Below are 15,937 nucleotides of genomic sequence, written 5' to 3'. Positions count from 1 at the left end.
AAAAGCAATCGCCTCATCCTCAGTATCTTTTGCAGTGCTATTCTGAACTGTCATTATGCTACTTATCTGACTCTTGCTCGTTTTTTTACATATGACTTCCACTGCACTCACAACAGCCATGGCTATGTAATAATGTTCTTTCTTGTCTCCTTAACCGGCATTGTTCTAAATTTCCTGTCTCCGAGGGTTTAGCTCGCTATTTGTGTGTGTGCAGGTGCCTAGCACTAGAAAGATCCCTGATGTATACTGCTTACTATCTTCAGGTGAGTATTTGCAAGGATGCTAGGGCCTTACAGTTAAAGGTAAAAGGGGTGTAACTGACTTTGCCTAAGAAGCCTCTGGTCTCTTTGGTTGTTATGAAAGTTTAAATGGTGCGCTTGTTAAGCATTTGTTGTGCTTGTTCTTTCACTATGGTTTTCATTCCTGTCTCACCAAAATGTTAGTTCAGGCTGCTCTGAGCCAAATGGGGTTAGTCGCTGTACTGTAATCTTCTCTTCAGTGTGGGTTGGCTTTTCACCGTGTCTCTTGAATTAAGAGCACACTTTGCCAAGGCTTGTAGGCCTAGGGAAGAAAGGATCCAGCAGGCTTGATGGAATGATAGAAGCAGCACCACCAGCAACCTTCCTCTGTGGCCTAACTCTACCTGGAGGGTTATGGGGAGAGAATGTCCATCTTGGGCTCACAGAGCCAAACACCTACATAAATGGATTGCTTTAGTGAAGTGTCTCCATCTGGGATCCAGACTGATCCTGTATATATTTGTCTCAGCACAAACTGGCAAAACCTTCTGACCCTTCTTGGGTAGAATTAGAATTATAGAGTTGTTCAGTTGGAAAGGACTTACAACTATCTAGTCAAACTGCCTGACCACTTCAGGACAAAACAAAAGTTAGAGCATGTTATTAAAGGCATTGTCCAAACGCCTCTCAAACACTGACAGGCTTGGGCATCCATCACCTCTCTATGAAGCCTGTTCCAGTGTTTGACCACGTTCTCAGCAAAGAAACGCTTCCTAATGTCCAGTCTGAACCTCCCCTGATGCAGCTTTGAATCATTTCCACGTGTCCTCTCACTGGATCCCAAGGGAGAAGAGCTCAGCACCTCCCTCTCCACATCCCCTCCTCAGGAAGCTGTAGAGCAATGAGGTCGCCCCTCACCCTCCTTTTCTCCAAACTGGACAAGCCCAAAGTCCTCAGCCGCTCCTCACAGGATATTCCTCCCAGCCCTTTCACCAGCTTTGTTGCTCTCCTCTGGATGCACTCAAGGACCTTCACATTCTTCTTAAATTGTGGGGCCCAGAACTGCACACAGTACTCCAGGTAGCTTTTTAACTCTTTCTTCAGAGATAAAGAGCTGCCTTGCACAGGCAACCTCTCATGTTTACAATCACATTTTCCATCTTTGCCATGCACTGTCTTCTTTTGTTAAAAATCAATTGATTCTAATTGGTGCAGGGTTGGTGGTTTTGGGTTGGGTTTTTTTTTTTTTTTTTGGAACAGACTATTGGTTGCTGTCTGGCCTAAGCTCATATAAAGTAACCCAATCCTCTGCCCTTCCAGAACAAACACAGCAAATGCCTATTGCTAAGAGGCAGCAGTGACTCCTTGGCGAGCTGCTTCCTATCCGAACATATTGTTACTGGACAAGATGCAGGAGAAATTCCCCATCTTTATTCTGATTACAGCTGGACTATCAGATTTATCTGGTGAGTGATATGTTTCGTTCTAATCTTAATTGCTGTCTTTCTGCCGCCTTTTCCTCTATTACCAGTGAGCAGGAAAACTATGCTAAATATTGTGCTATCAGTCTCAGGTGTGTGACAACAATGAGATGAAGGAGCAACTTCTCTCTGTTTGTGCAGCTGTGCTGTAAATCTCAAGATTTGGTTTAAATGGTTTCTGTTGTGGGAGTACTAGTGGCCCCAAATCAGGGCATAGCTGTGCTACTTACCCAAGCTAAGAGACAGTCCATTCCCCAAAGAATATATTGTCCCCTGCAGGTGGGGGAAAGCAAAGGAAAAACAGAGTCACTTTTCACAGAGTAGGTCCACAGCAGAACTGAGGATCAAATTCGTGTCTGCTGAAGCCTTGTTCAGAATACACTTTTCCAGTTACACTTTTATCACATTAAGCATGGGCTCCCCTATTCACCATGTAGTAACACATTGTTCTGCATTTTCTTTGGGAACAGCTTTCCTGCCAAATATTTCTGAGAGCATGAAATCAGTGATGAGTTTGTAATGCTGTCATGCCTCAAATGAGTTCATAGGGCTGCTGTCACTCACTGCAGGGAACCAGTCCGTCTTTGCTTTCCACTTCTTACTGTGTGCCTGTAAGCATACCCTGCAAGTCTACATAAAATTAACTTGGCTGATGAAAGCAGCCCTGTGTCTTCAGGCAGACCATTCTCTTCAGTAAAGATAAACTTGGGGGGGTGGTGCCAAAGAATTTTCCACCTAATTAGTAATTCTATTGTTTTTGTGGATTCTGTTTGCTCGTTATGTTTTTTTTTAAATTACCCTGTCCCCCTGCAAGGTATATTTGTGGATATTTACACCAGTTTCTTTATACAAGACCTTGATTCAGTAAGTGCTTGTCTTTACAGACAGATTGCTTGTGTTTCTTTGCTGAGTTGGGGCTGAACCACAGGAGTTTCATTTGTTTATACAAAACCACAATTCAAAGTATTTTATAGATTTAACATACCAGTCTCCATCATCCATTAACTTCCATTTCTTTTTTAGCAATATATCAGCTTTTGCAGTTCCCTTATATCAGGTTACCCTGCTCACTGTTGACGGAAAGTAGTACTGGTTTTCCAAATGACCACAGAATCTCCTCTTAAGGCACTACACTTGGATGCCAGCCCAGGGATTTCATCTGGAGCGAAACAGCTAAACCTCTGCTTTGCTTTTGTCAAAAACCACAATTTAAATGCATGACACTTAAATGCGTTATCACTTTTTAGCTTTTAGATACATGTATTTGCTGGCAGTTGCCTAAGGGAAAATGCTTGAAGTTTTTGGAGAGGAAAGTACATTAATATTTTAGTCCATGGTTTGGAAAGTATACTTGGGAATGTGAAGACAGAAACAAGTAAATTGTGTGGATAAAACAATAGCCTTTTAAACTGTAGGTCTGCCTCTTTAAATGACAAAGTGTCTGCTTTTGATTTGAGAAGTTAAAAGCAGAGAAGTTACTATGTTCTGTCTGTTCTGTGTCACTTCCACAAAACAAGCCAGCTTGTCCTGCCTGGTCACCCAGTATGAATCAGGAAACTCATCATAGGACTGGGATATTGGGGGAGGAAGAGTGGTTAAGGAGAGACAGGTGAGTGAGCTCATTCATGTATATATTAATCTTGCTTTGCTATTAAAGAGCTACCAGCCTGTCCTCAGGCAACCTGAGGGTTTCATTCTCCCGCATCTTCTGCTGTCATTTATATCCTTGTACAATTAAGATAAAGGGTTCCTCTCTGGCTGTTTAATGCTTTGCATCAGTATGGCAGGAGTATGAAGTGTCATCCTTCATATGACACTGAATATAAACAGCAGAGGATCAGATTTATAGCAGCTGGCTATAAGTGGCAGTGCCAAAGCTGCGCATCCTCCCTCCTGTATGGTTCTCAATGGAGCCAGTGGCCGCTTAACTTTCTGCTTCCTGCTCAGCCTGTTGCAAAGTGCTGCTGCAAGCTGTTAAAAGTTCATGTACAACTGAATAGGCAAAGGGCTTGTTTTCTGTTCACTAGGTGCCTCCAGGAGCAAACATCACGTCAGTGAAGTATTAGGCCTGAGCTTTCCTGGAGAAGCCCAGCCAAGAGCTGAGAGCAGCCCAGTGCCCAGCGAAGTGTTTTCCATTACAGAAGATAACTCAGATGAGGTGACCTTTAATTTTCAGAGTCCAGCAGTTGATCCTACCAATGAAACGACAGCTGACTTCATTCCTGTCCACACAGAGACAGCTGTAAAAAGAACAGCTGTGCTGCCTAAGGAATTGGTTAGAAACTTGGAGGTGCCTGAGCAACTGTACACAGAAGCAGCAGCTTTAAAATTCCAGGATGGACACATATTTGCTAGCAAGCTCTTGAGTAGCATAAGCATCCCTGTCTCCACACAAGGATCACACGCTACCACGCGTCTCAAACAGCCAGACAGGTCACTGCAAGGAAAACCGGAAAATATTACTGAGGCTGGTTTCAGCCCTACCAGCTCTAGTGCTGGGCTGCCCCAGCCCTTTCTCAGTGGAAGGACATATCAAGACTCTCCTGAGTTTACAGCTGTCTCTTCCATTCCTGTTATCATGCAGATGGAGGTGCCAAGTCCTAAAATGTCTCTTCTGACTTCAATGGTAAATTTTCATCCTCCAAGAAAAGAAATAGCAGCATCTCCATTTCCCACCAGAGTTAAGATTGCTCTTGAAAGTGCAAGGCTGGATTGGTTACCAACAGGAATGCCTCCCACTAGCAAAAGGCCAAAAGACACAAATCCGCAAGTCCAGCCTGACAGCAAAGCTGGTATGACACCTGCATACCTGAAGAAGACTCAGAATATGGATGCTAAATTTACAACCTCTGCATTCCTACAAAAGCCAGCTTCAGGGGGCCTTGATGCAGTCTATTCCAGAATGACACAGACAAATGCTATTCAGTTTTCCCCTATTTTATCTCTGAAGCAGGAAACAACAGGGAGTAAAGCCAGAAACTCAACAATAGCTGTAATAAATGGTTCTGGACACACAACTCAGTTGCCTGCTCTTCAGGCACTCCCACAAGGCAACATACATTCTTCTTCATTATTGATGCATCTGGAAGCTCTAGCTCATGATGACTTACTTCCATCTCCATTTCAAGGGCCCATTAGCACAAATGATAGACAACAGCCCCTCTCTTTGTCCCAGACTCTCAACTGTACTAAACAACATGTTTCCCCACAAACCAACAGGAGCTCTCAAGAAATTGCAGTTCTAGTTTTGCAAAGAGATACTGATCATCGGACAATGACAAGTAAACCTGAAAAATCCAGATCCCCTGAGAGCCCACAGACTTCTGCTAATTCATCCTCATTAAGCCAGTTGTGGATTTCCACATTAAAACTTTCCCAAACTACTACAGAGCTAAAAGGAGTAACACGTGCACTCTTACCAGGTAGGTCTACCTTTGAGAATGCAGCCCTTCAACCTGTAAGCACTTTTGATTCTGTTCATGCAGGGCTTCAGTCACCAGGTGCATCTTTTCCTGCTTATGTTGGATTGCAGCTAATGGGCATCCCCACCTCTGCTGAGAAAGGACTTCACATACCAACTTCATCCACGTCTACTGGTTCTGGGCCTCAGGTTCAAAGCATTTCTGCCCATCCTGTAACTCAGGAAGCCTTCCCTATGATGCTGCAGATGAGCACAGTGGAAGACTCCAAGAGAAAGAAAAGTCTTCTGCAACAGATAGGTAAAACTGGTTCTCCCCCACTGACTCTACAAGCCAGCCCAGTCCCCACCCCCTCTGGACTGCATGACAATGGCGACCAGAAAGTTACTCTTCACACCTTTGCCCCTTCAGCCTCCCAGATACAGCAAGCTGACAGCCTGGCAGCTTTTGCTTCAAAACTGCCCTCACTCCATGCACAGGGAAGCCAGTCCAGCTCAACAACAGCACATCCCGAACTGGTGGTGCCCAGTGTTTCTGATGAGATCCCAGCATACCTGGCACAAGCACTAGTGCAGCAGTTTGGTATGTCACATGATACAGCTACCAAAAACCTCAGTGCTTTTAGAGGTGATCAACTTACAATGCTACCATCATCCCCGTATTTGTCCTTTCTGCTGAAAAGTACTAATGGCATGCTATGCCTGCAGCCCATGCAAGATTCCCCTCTACCTACAAAATTCCAAAATATCAGCTTTGAGGGTCTGGTTTCCATTCAGCAAATCCTGGCAGCAGCAAATTCTTCAGTGCTGGACCTTGCAAACTTACATCTGAGTCCTTCTAGCTTAATTCTGGTTAAGCCTGTGTTTATCCTTTTGCCCACTGACAGACCAGATTTAGAGATGGCACCCTCTTCTGAGGGTGAAGATGACCACAGAACTGCCTTCATGTTCACAAACAAGCAAAATCTGAATTTGGGTATGCCTGAAAGCAGCCATGCTCTCCCAGTGAAAACTAGTTCCTCTTATCCCACTGGTAAGTCTTTGAGGCCTGAAACTACTATCTCCACTGCGTCTAACCAACAAGCAGAGAAAACAAAAGTAGCTTCTCAGCCAGTGCTAACTAATCCTAATTATACAGTCATCACTAGTTTGTTTCAAGCTGTTACCTCGGCATCAAATCATTTGCTGGACCCATGGATGAGGCTTAGCCCTACAGTGCAGGCCATCCATCTGCATGGGCTGCCTGAAGAGGTGCAGATACCTGCTCCCAGTTCCCAAGAGGCCAAGGGGACTGATTTGCTTTTACTTAACGGTATGTTAGCAGAGCCCTTCACCTCCACTGCGCCGCCATTAGTGGTATCTGCACAGCATAGGCCCCATACTTCCCCTGAAGTATTTTTCACCGCTGAAGAGCCACATTATTCTTCCATAATTCCTTTACTGTCAACAAAGGGAATCCCTGATTTTCAAATGCCTTCCCAACCTCCGTTTACTACCACAGGGACTGTAGATCAGGTTCAGCACAGTAAGAAACTAATGCTGCAGACTACTGGCCATCACCAAGGTTTAGCGACCGCACCTTCCTCTGTCCATGCGCAATGCACAGAGTGTTTGACCTTGCGGTCAGCTAGAACCATAAAATACCCATTAAAGATGTTCACAAACGTCATGCCTTTGCAGTCTACATCGCAAAGTCTCCTAAGTACTGAGTCGCTTCAAAGGCTGCCATCACGAGTTCAGATTGTACCCAGCATGTCATCAGCTTTATCAGTGCTTCCAGCTGGAAATGATCACAAAGATTCAGAAGTGGGCAGCGTGGCCTGTTCAGGGGGACTTACTGTGAGTGCTAAAGCAGCACAAACCCACACCACTACTCTAAAATCTGATCTTACTAAATATTTGGAATTTACTCCCATTGTGCCCAAGACCTTTAAAATAACAGAGACACCAACAATAGCACCAGTGCATACTCCATTTTCAACAAAGGTCCAAATAAAAACAACAGTTTCTGGGAAACTTCTGGCTACAATTACCTATCCAAGGATGTATACCAACTCTCCTGCAAGCCCACCTTTGCCTGTGTCTAAACATGTTCCCCTGCTATCAGCCATGAAACATGACCACATCCATCGAGGCCCTACTAAACTGTTCTCACAGGCCAACATGGGAGAAAATACAAAGCCAAGTGAAATCAGCACAAGTACAAGAAAAATAGAAACTGGTAAATTCCTGGGAACAAGCATGTCTCTGTCAGCCATGTTTAACACAAGAACACAGCAACCACCCCCAGCAGTTCTCCGGAATAAGGTGATTTTAACTCCGGTACAACCATATGTGTCTGCAGGATCTATTATTGTTCTTGAAAGACAGCCTAAATTGACACAGACCAAATCACAGTCTCCACTAGCAATGACTTCTCTCTCTGCAGCTAAGAATGATTATATCTCTACTCCACTTACAAACAAAAAAGCGTTTTACCTGCCAACACCAACTATCCGATCTGATCCAAACATGGTGCTGCCTACAATTGCCAGAGTGAACAAATCAGCTGTGGTCTCTACATCAATGGGGAAGAGTGAGGACATGTTAGTGAAAGGAGATGTAGCCACCACTAGCCAGATGCCCAATCAGCCACACATGGCTTCATTACATCAAGCATCAGCAAGACGCCCTTTGGAGAAGGTATCACTGGAAGATAACATTGAACATGAGACTGGTCATTCCAGCCCTGACACTGTTATGTATGCCACCGGGCCATCTACAACAAAAGCATTTTCTGTCACTGCTAATAGGTTTGTAAATAAGATTACTAATCATTCAGCTGTCTTCAACAAAGTAGCTGTCAATGACACTGAGATGCTTCTAGCAAGAGATCTAATCCAGTTCCTTCCAACCCCAGAACGCCCCTCACATTCTTCTCGGAGTCTGGTAGCGCTTACGCCACAGGGGAATTCCTTGCTGGGTGTTGCAAACACTGGACAATCTGAGAGGCTGTTCTTGAACACAGAGGCAGAGGAAATGGTTAGAACAAATGAAGTAACAGAAGAAGCAGATGAAGGCTTAGTAACTGTTCTAACACTGCTGGATTCAGAGCCCAGTGCACTGCTGAGTGAATCACATCAGAGGATGGTTTTGCAATCAGATGCCACCATTCTGAATGGGTAATTATCTCACTCTAGTTGCTGTTGCATATTTCTGCTGCGTGATTTAAGGAGGGAGGGGGGTTAATATCCAAACTGCTCCGTGGGCTCAGTAACATGGGTATGCTGTATTGTGGTTCTTAAAACACTTAAAAACACTTTGTTCAGCAATGACATCACATTAAAAAAAGGAGGGTCTTTTCACATTTCTGATGTTAATACTGTCCTTCAGACCTAGTTTTCTTTTTTGCAATAGCCTTCGACTGTCTGCCTCTCCTACCAAGAACAATCTACATGCAGTTTTACAAGTGGGAACATGTGATATTGCTCAAGTGATCAAATGCACTAGCAAAGAAGGTGGAAACACTTCCAAGTTCCCCTCGGTTCAAATGATTTGACTGTGCAGAAAGGGAGGAGGTGGTTCTGATCGCGGCAGGTTCTGCCATGCTAGAGTCTACATGTTGTTCATTGGTTCCAACCTCCTGTTTGGTTTCACTGAGGAAACTCACCCTAATGCTCTTGTATTCCTAACAGGCTGTGGAGCCTAGCTGGGCCTCAGCTTTTTTTCCTTCTTTCCCTAAAAGCCTTGCAGTTGTGAGTGATGATGTCTGCGGCTCTGGTAACTACACCGTGCAGATGAGCTTGCGTCCCGTTGCAGAAGCAGGCCCTGAGGTTGAAGGGTCAGCTCCTTCCGAAGAGACTTTCCTGGCTTTAATTGCTGTGCAGACTAACAGCAGCCAGCCCGTGCTCCAGATCCGGTCATGCTGCGTGACGCCTGCTGCCAGCCCAGGGGGACCAGGTGCCATGTGCTGCCTGTTCCGCAGGTCAGACACGGAGCTGCAGGGGTGGGCATAGCTTCACGCTGCTCTTCGGGCCTGGGCTGGGAATGGGCTGATCCTTAGAGGACCCTCTCTTGTAGCCTGTGGCTGCAGTCTGATCTCTCTGAAGTTCAGAATAAGCTCAAAGCAGTGGGAACGAGTCTGAGATTGCTCTGCTCCCTTAGCTGTCTTGTAAGTAATACCAAGGGCTTGATAAGACAAAGAATTCTCAGGGGGAAAAAAAAATATCTCCCTTCACCCTTTGATTTATGTAAGCAAGCTATCCCACTTCTCCTTGTTGTACTATCACAGATGTCAAGCTTACAGCATCCTCCTGCACTTCCTGCTACGGGACAGCACAGCCTAGGAGCAGAGCAGCCCAACGATGGGAGCCAGGCATCTCCACAGGCCTCCTTTTCCCCACCATCAGCATTTCATGGCTCTTCTTGACTAACCTGTCTGGGTTGAGCCCAGGGAAATTGGAGGTTTCATTAGTTGATGTTTGTAAAACCACTGGGGCATGAAATGTGCGTTAGCAGCACTACGCATTATCGTCATCAGTAAAAGAGCTTTTTGATTTGCCCTTATTGGCTATAGCGGGAGATCACCTCTGCAGTGCTTCTGAATTTGTCTAGGTCAGGGAATGATTATCGCACTACAGCAGCTGTTTTAATGGTTGTAGCAAAATCAACCTCCAGGAAACAATTCTGCTGCTCTAGGACTGTGGCCTCCACAGCAGAGACAGGTACAGCCTGAGATGCTGACATTTTGTGGATTTTTGTTTAACTCTGACTCTGTAGATGCAGGTACCTGGCTTAGAACTTGTGCAGACCTGTGTCAGCAGATCCCCCTCTTCCCTGCCTTTAGTCAGGGAGAGCTGGAATTTGAAACTGTTTGCTGTTTGTCCTTGCCAGGTTGCCATTTGAATGCAGACACATCCAGTTACTACACAGAAGTAAGTCCAGAGCTGCTAGCTTCACCATCCAGCCGTTCCAGATGCTGAATCACTCAGTGGCCTATTTGCACTGTCAGCTTAATGTCTGTCTGCATGGCAAAACAGGATGTGAACAGGTACATGAGACAGGTCTGTTCTCACTGGTCTAAGGCATTTTTTGAAAGATCTGGTGCTTCTAGCAAGTACAGTCAATTGAGTAAAGAATCTTGGTGGTACATTATAAGAGCTCCACCTTCTTCCAGTTCATACAGTTCTTTCTTAATGTCCTGCATACTCTGTGTCTCCTAAAGCCCCAGCTGAATTTCTACTCTCAATTAAGATGAGCTCACAGTGCTTTATTTTCACTTTACATGTAATCAGCATAAGCATCATATCAACAAATAAGCAAGAAGCAACCTTATAGGAGAATTGCAAGGAAAAGGCTCAGCAGAGCGATATAGTTCTGCATTGTAGAATTATGTGAAAAGGCTCAAATCTGTGTCTGTATTGGATTGTCCTGGGTCTGGGATATGGAAGTTTTCAGGCTTCCACAAGCTTGGAGGGCTCAGGGATAAGGCTTCTGTGAAACACTTGGCAGTGTGTCATACTTAGCCATAGGCCATGCTGTGCATTTAAAAGGCACAGTACTACAGAAGTAGTGCAAATAAGTGTTTGAGAGGGATGTAGAAGATCCATGAGATTCATGAAAGTTTGAGTGGTTGAGCTGCATGGTGGAGCTAGAAAAGCTCCGAAAATTCAGCCAGTCAGGTTGAGTCTGCTTTTAAGAAGCTTTAGCAGGAATTAGAAAATCAGTTGCATGGGCATGTGAAGGATGAATGTCTGCATCTTGCATATGGCCCTGCTTGCTCTAACAGCACTTCCTGTTAGACACTGCAGACACAACCATTGGGCCTAAAAAGAGAGCTGGACTCTCTGGGAAAGAACTTGGCCGCTCCCTGTAACAAAGGCACCACATCAGGCTCACCCCATATCTGGTCAATCCCTTTGTTAAAAGTCTGGAAGACGACTTAATGATATTAAATGGTAACAATAGTTGCTAATCCCTAGGAAACAGGAATTAGGCAACAGAGATTTACATACGGACTGGTTCAAGGATTAGGCAACTCACTTTTTGGAATGACAGCAGAGCTGGACAAAGACTGAATCTAAGGAGACCTGCTCCGATCAGTGCTGTGGTTGCTGTGGACTGTGCACAGTCACTAGTGCAGGAGATTCTGTTCTGTATGCTTTTAAATTATTTTCATACATCTTTCCCAGGACTGCTTTGAAAGTATGGAGCCACTTCTCCAGCCAAGTGACAGGAACAGCTATGAAACCTTGCACAACCTGATCTCATTTGGTCCAGTTTTGAGAATGAAGAACAGGTTTCTGTATAAACCTGTGGAAGGTGGGTCTCCTGTTTGTTCTTCTCTCTCTCTGTCTCTCTCTTGCAGAAGTTTCTGTTCAACTTTTCCCACTGTAAGAAAAACAGTACACTTTTAACAACTTTCTTGACAGCCATCTGGTATGACTAGATTATATCCCAACAACTCTTCACCTTTGTTTTGGCCTTCTTAAATCCCAAACATGATGGTTAATCAGCATCAGATCTGATAGACTTTCAGACAGGGGACAAAGCCAAATGCATCCTCTGCAGGAACTGAAGCTTTAGAAGGAGGAGAGGGGATTAAAATAAGGCAGAATGTCCTCCAGCTGAAAAGAATTTTCGTGCATGTTGTAGTATTTTGGTGAAACATGTTGACTGAGGATGAGGAATGTCATTAAAATAATAGTGAGAGATATTAATGAACGCTTTCCTTCAAGTGGCTGGGGTTTAGGTGAGATGAGATGGGAGGAGTCCATGTATAGGGACCTTCTTTTAAATATTTTTTTCTGTTAACTTTGCAGCTTTTAGAATGAAAGAGCAATGCAGTCATATTTTATACTGAGCTTAGGGAAGAGTCCCCATATTTAGAGGTAGTTATTTGGTACAGCAAGGAAACACCATACACATATAATTGGACAAAAATCTAACTTAGGAAAATTAGCTGCAGAATGAGGTCGGTCATGAATCAGGAGCGCTTTCTTTTTTCTTTCTGTTCATAGGTGAAATACAGCAGCTGGTTAATGTTAATTAGATGTTGTCCAGCTATTGGAAAGGAGTGATGCTGAACCTGGTACATCATGAGCATGAGAGACTTCTTAAATCCACTAGCACCATCCCTGAGAGTCACCTAACTTCTTGTGTCTTTACTTCTTTATGCAGAGAATATTTACTGCTGGGATCTTATGGCAAAGAAGGTAGTGTGTTTGAAAAGGCACTACCCGTTCAGACTACTCTATGGAAAGAAACTTAGCTGTACCTGCTTGGCATGCTATAAAGATGAATGGGAGTTTAACCTTCTTTCTTCTCCCTCCCTCTCTTAATGCTGCTCACTGCTTGATTACTTCTTTCTTTCTTTCCAGGTCCTGATTCTGCCATGCTGGTACCCATTCTGCTGGGATCCCTTACTGGCTTTGCTGTCTTGGGCAGTGCTTTTGTAAGCCTTTGGCTGCATCATAGACAGAAAACCAAAAACATCCGCTATCCACAACTTGGAGAAATCCATGGCCTGTGAACCATGAGCAGCTGACTGGTCCTGCACATCCCACAGCACTGCTAAAATGATCAGAAAACCAACTGATTTTGCTTTGCACACGGTATTGCTTTTGTAGAGCTGCTGCTGACCCAGAAAGCAAGATATCCAATCTCTGCTTTAAGCATGTCTCTCCTTCCTTTCTTTCCTTCTGCATAAGCAAGTCCACAAACTGCAGAGTAGAGGAAGAATTGTAGTAGTGGTCCAGCTATAAGGGAGAGCAGAGCTTAAAATGCAGTATGTGCAAGCACCAGCACACAGTCTGATCACAGAAATGGGAAAGCAGACAGTAAATCAGCATGCAGAAGACCCACGTAAAATAAAGCGCTGTAGACTAGAGCCATGCCATCAAGGAGAATAGATTGTTAGGAAAAATGATGAAACCCAAGTTTGTTGATTGGGAATGTGGACAGGACCCAAGAGCTCCAGAGATCCAGCCACTCAGCTGTCTAAGGAGCCGAGTCCCTTTATCCTTTTGCTTTACTCATGTTACTGTTTCCTCACTTTCAGTGGAAGCAAGTTTCCACTAACTGCCTGTTGGTAAAACCCACATAGTGGGAGAAAGTTAAGAATGCAAAAGCATTGTCTGTAAGGCTGAATTTGAGAGCACACAAAAAGAACCTGCCACATTCAACTTCTAGGTCCAGTTTCTTTACAGTTGTTGCCAGAATGCAGGCAGGAAGGGGGCCACTGCCAGAGCACCTTGTGTCAAATGGAATGGAGAAGTAGCTTGCACTTCCACCTGGATCAGTCTTCCTCCAAGAATTTCTTCAGATCAGATATGCAGCTAAAAATTCCAGGTCAAGACTCAATGACAATTACCCTTCAGAAATACTAATTATTATTTGTATTGCAGTAGTACTGAGGAAACCAGCACCACATTGTATTTGACATTGACTACAGAGATAGTCCCTGTGCTAAGTCTTGAAAGACATGTATGCACAAGACCCAGACGAGTGTCATTAAACCCTTTTTACAGCTGGGGAGTCAAGGCATAAAGCAACTAAAAGCATGCATGCATTAATACCCTGATATAGCCAGGAAGGAGTTCAGCTCTCCTGTGCCTTGACCCTGCTCTTTAACCAAAGGACTGTTCTCTTTCCTGAAATAAGTTTGTAAATGGGTCTCTGAGACTCACATGGCAGGTTCTGTACAAAATACAGCAAAAGGAATAACAACGTAAAAAGCCGTACTGCATTTTGCACTAAAATGCACCTGAAATGCAGTTACGTTTGAAGTATAGCAGCTTCTTAGAAAGACAAATACAAGAGCTTTGTGGTTCTGAAGAAGTCTGGCACATTGCCCAGGTACAGCCACAGGTAGAGTGGGGTGCTGCATCCTGGACGCCACAGCTGACACGATGGAGGCCATGACTGGGGGGAGAGGGGAGGTCAGCAGCTGCCTTACAGCAAGGTGTCAGCAATTGCCTTGGCAATGGGAGTTGGCAACTATTTTTGGGGACAGGTTGGGAACTGTCTTCAAGGGGACTGGCAACAGCCTTTTTGGGGACAGTAATCAAGCATCTCAGGGAAGCGCTGTTCAGCATTCATCTTGCAGTGGGGGGGAACACACAAGCATCTCAGGGTGAGGGGGTTCACAGTCATTGGGGTAGGGGTGGTCAGCAAGCACCCCAGAGGTTGGTCAGCAGCAACATTTTGCCCTCTTTTTTGGGGGGTGAATAAACCAGATAAAGAGCTATGCCGACTGCTGTGATATGGCTTTCTACCACTTTGCAGATGTTTTGCTGTCACACTAAAACTTTTGACTGTCCTAGCAGAATTTTCCTTAGTCTGGTTTTCCTTCCAGCTCTGCAGTGGATGGGGTGGGACATCTCATCAGCCAAGGAGAGAGCAGCACAACTGCTGGCACATGGTTGGCTGTGGTGGCAAGAGCCAGGTTTGTCTTGAGTGATGTTCACTCTTTCAACACAGAGACTGTCCAGGGGTGTCAATGTACAGGCTATGGGTGACTGACATATGGCTTTTCAAGTGTTTTCTCTTTTTCCACCTTCCTATGTGCATGATGCCAGCTTTTGGGTTCCTGATGGGGAACAATTTGATGAAGTTGCTTTTCACACAGGCAGGTGTCAGGTGAAATGGTCGTCTCCATCCAGTTAATCGATAGTTTCCAGCAGTCCGAGACCGGACGGAAAAGCCTCTGCTACCGCCTGACCTTCCAGTCCTGTGACAAGGCACTGAGCCGCCAGGAGGTGGCAGGGATGAAGCTGCTCTTTCGGAACGAGATAAACCAACGCTTGCGGGTAGCTCTTTGGTAGGGCCTTCTCTGCTGTTTTCAGGGGCTTGAGCAGCGTCTGCACTTGTTGCCGATCTGGAAAATGTGTCCTACATCTTATTGGACCTGTGTGTTATTGCAGTGCCTCTTACAAAGGCGGTGTGGACTTCAAGTACCTGCACACATTGTAAATGTGGAAATTCCTGTTAATGCAGACCAAGCACCTTCCTGTTCTGCGTGTGTGTAATGAAAGCTCATTTTAACCAGTGGAACCTTTCTTTGCTAGGGTCCTGTGAGACTGGGCTTGATCTCCTTACTGATGCCAATTCACTTTTCCTACTCTTGCTTGTGTTTGCCCAGCGCCTTGTGCTGGTGGCAACTGTATCGAGTACACTGCAAGAGGGAGGATCTTGCTATTTCCAAAGGGTTGCATACGGTCTGAGCACTAAAAGCACTCTGCGCAGATGCTCGGTCCCTGTGGGAGGATGGTGTGTGCGGGGTTGCCCCACGCAGCCTGTCTCAGAAGGGAGGCCCATGCCAGGAGTGCACCCGGTGCGGCCCCAGCCGCGTGCACCAGCAGGCTGTTTTCTGAGTAATACCAATGGTAGTCACAAACGGTGATTCCATTACTAGATTCTAAAGGATACTAACCGGTCCTAAAGGGTAGCTGTACCGCCAGTAGTGCCTTAATAGCTACAGCAGATGTAACTGCTGACAGAGAACTCCAGTAAGAGAGTGAGTTACTGGGATCTTTAGGCTTACACTGGGGAAAGGTAGCAAGAAGACTTTCTTTTAACAAACGTTGAAGACTCACAAGACCTGAGGTCATTGCTGACACTATAGCGACTCCCAGATTGTGCTAGGTAATTCATGGCTGCCGCAGACACAAAGAAGCCCTTCCAGGTAGTTCTGTTAGGCTCTTCTACCAGTAAGTAATTCTACTGCTGGAAAGTCTGCTCCTGAATTCTAACAGTGGAGCCCCCCTGGCTCTTTGGGAACGAAATAAAAACTTCCTCATCGTAAGCGCAAGAGTCTTCAC

General features: G+C 45.1%; 1 protein-coding gene across 1 annotated transcript; it reads left to right on the top strand.

Moving 5' to 3' along the window:
• Positions 1 to 1,396: 1,396 nt before the first annotated feature.
• LOC138685786 (uncharacterized) lies at positions 1,397 to 15,921 on the top strand. Its single transcript, XM_069786128.1, has 7 exons — positions 1,397 to 1,705; positions 3,748 to 4,905; positions 5,206 to 8,299; positions 8,863 to 9,102; positions 10,011 to 10,167; positions 11,309 to 11,438; positions 12,497 to 15,921. The coding sequence occupies exons 1-7, from the start codon at positions 1,648 to 1,650 to the stop codon at positions 12,646 to 12,648; spliced, it is 4,989 nt and encodes a 1,662-aa protein (XP_069642229.1). The 5' UTR covers positions 1,397 to 1,647; the 3' UTR covers positions 12,649 to 15,921.
• Positions 15,922 to 15,937: the final 16 nt, after the last annotated feature.

This window comes from Haliaeetus albicilla, chromosome 7 (assembly GCF_947461875.1).
Source record: "Haliaeetus albicilla chromosome 7, bHalAlb1.1, whole genome shotgun sequence".
Lineage (NCBI taxonomy): Eukaryota > Metazoa > Chordata > Aves > Accipitriformes > Accipitridae > Haliaeetus > Haliaeetus albicilla.
The sequence above is the reverse complement of the archived record's forward strand: the minus strand, read 5'-3'. Positions and strand labels throughout refer to the sequence as shown.

Coding starts and splice junctions, on each gene's coding strand:
- LOC138685786 (XM_069786128.1), top strand. CDS start 1,648: ATGCAGGAGAAATTCCCCATCTTTATTCTGATTACAGCTGGACTATCA. Junction 9,103..10,010: donor ATGTGCTGCCTGTTCCGCAG/GTCAGACACGGA, acceptor TGTCCTTGCCAG/GTTGCCATTTGAATGCAGAC. Junction 11,439..12,496: donor TCTGTATAAACCTGTGGAAG/GTGGGTCTCCTG, acceptor CTTTCTTTCCAG/GTCCTGATTCTGCCATGCTG.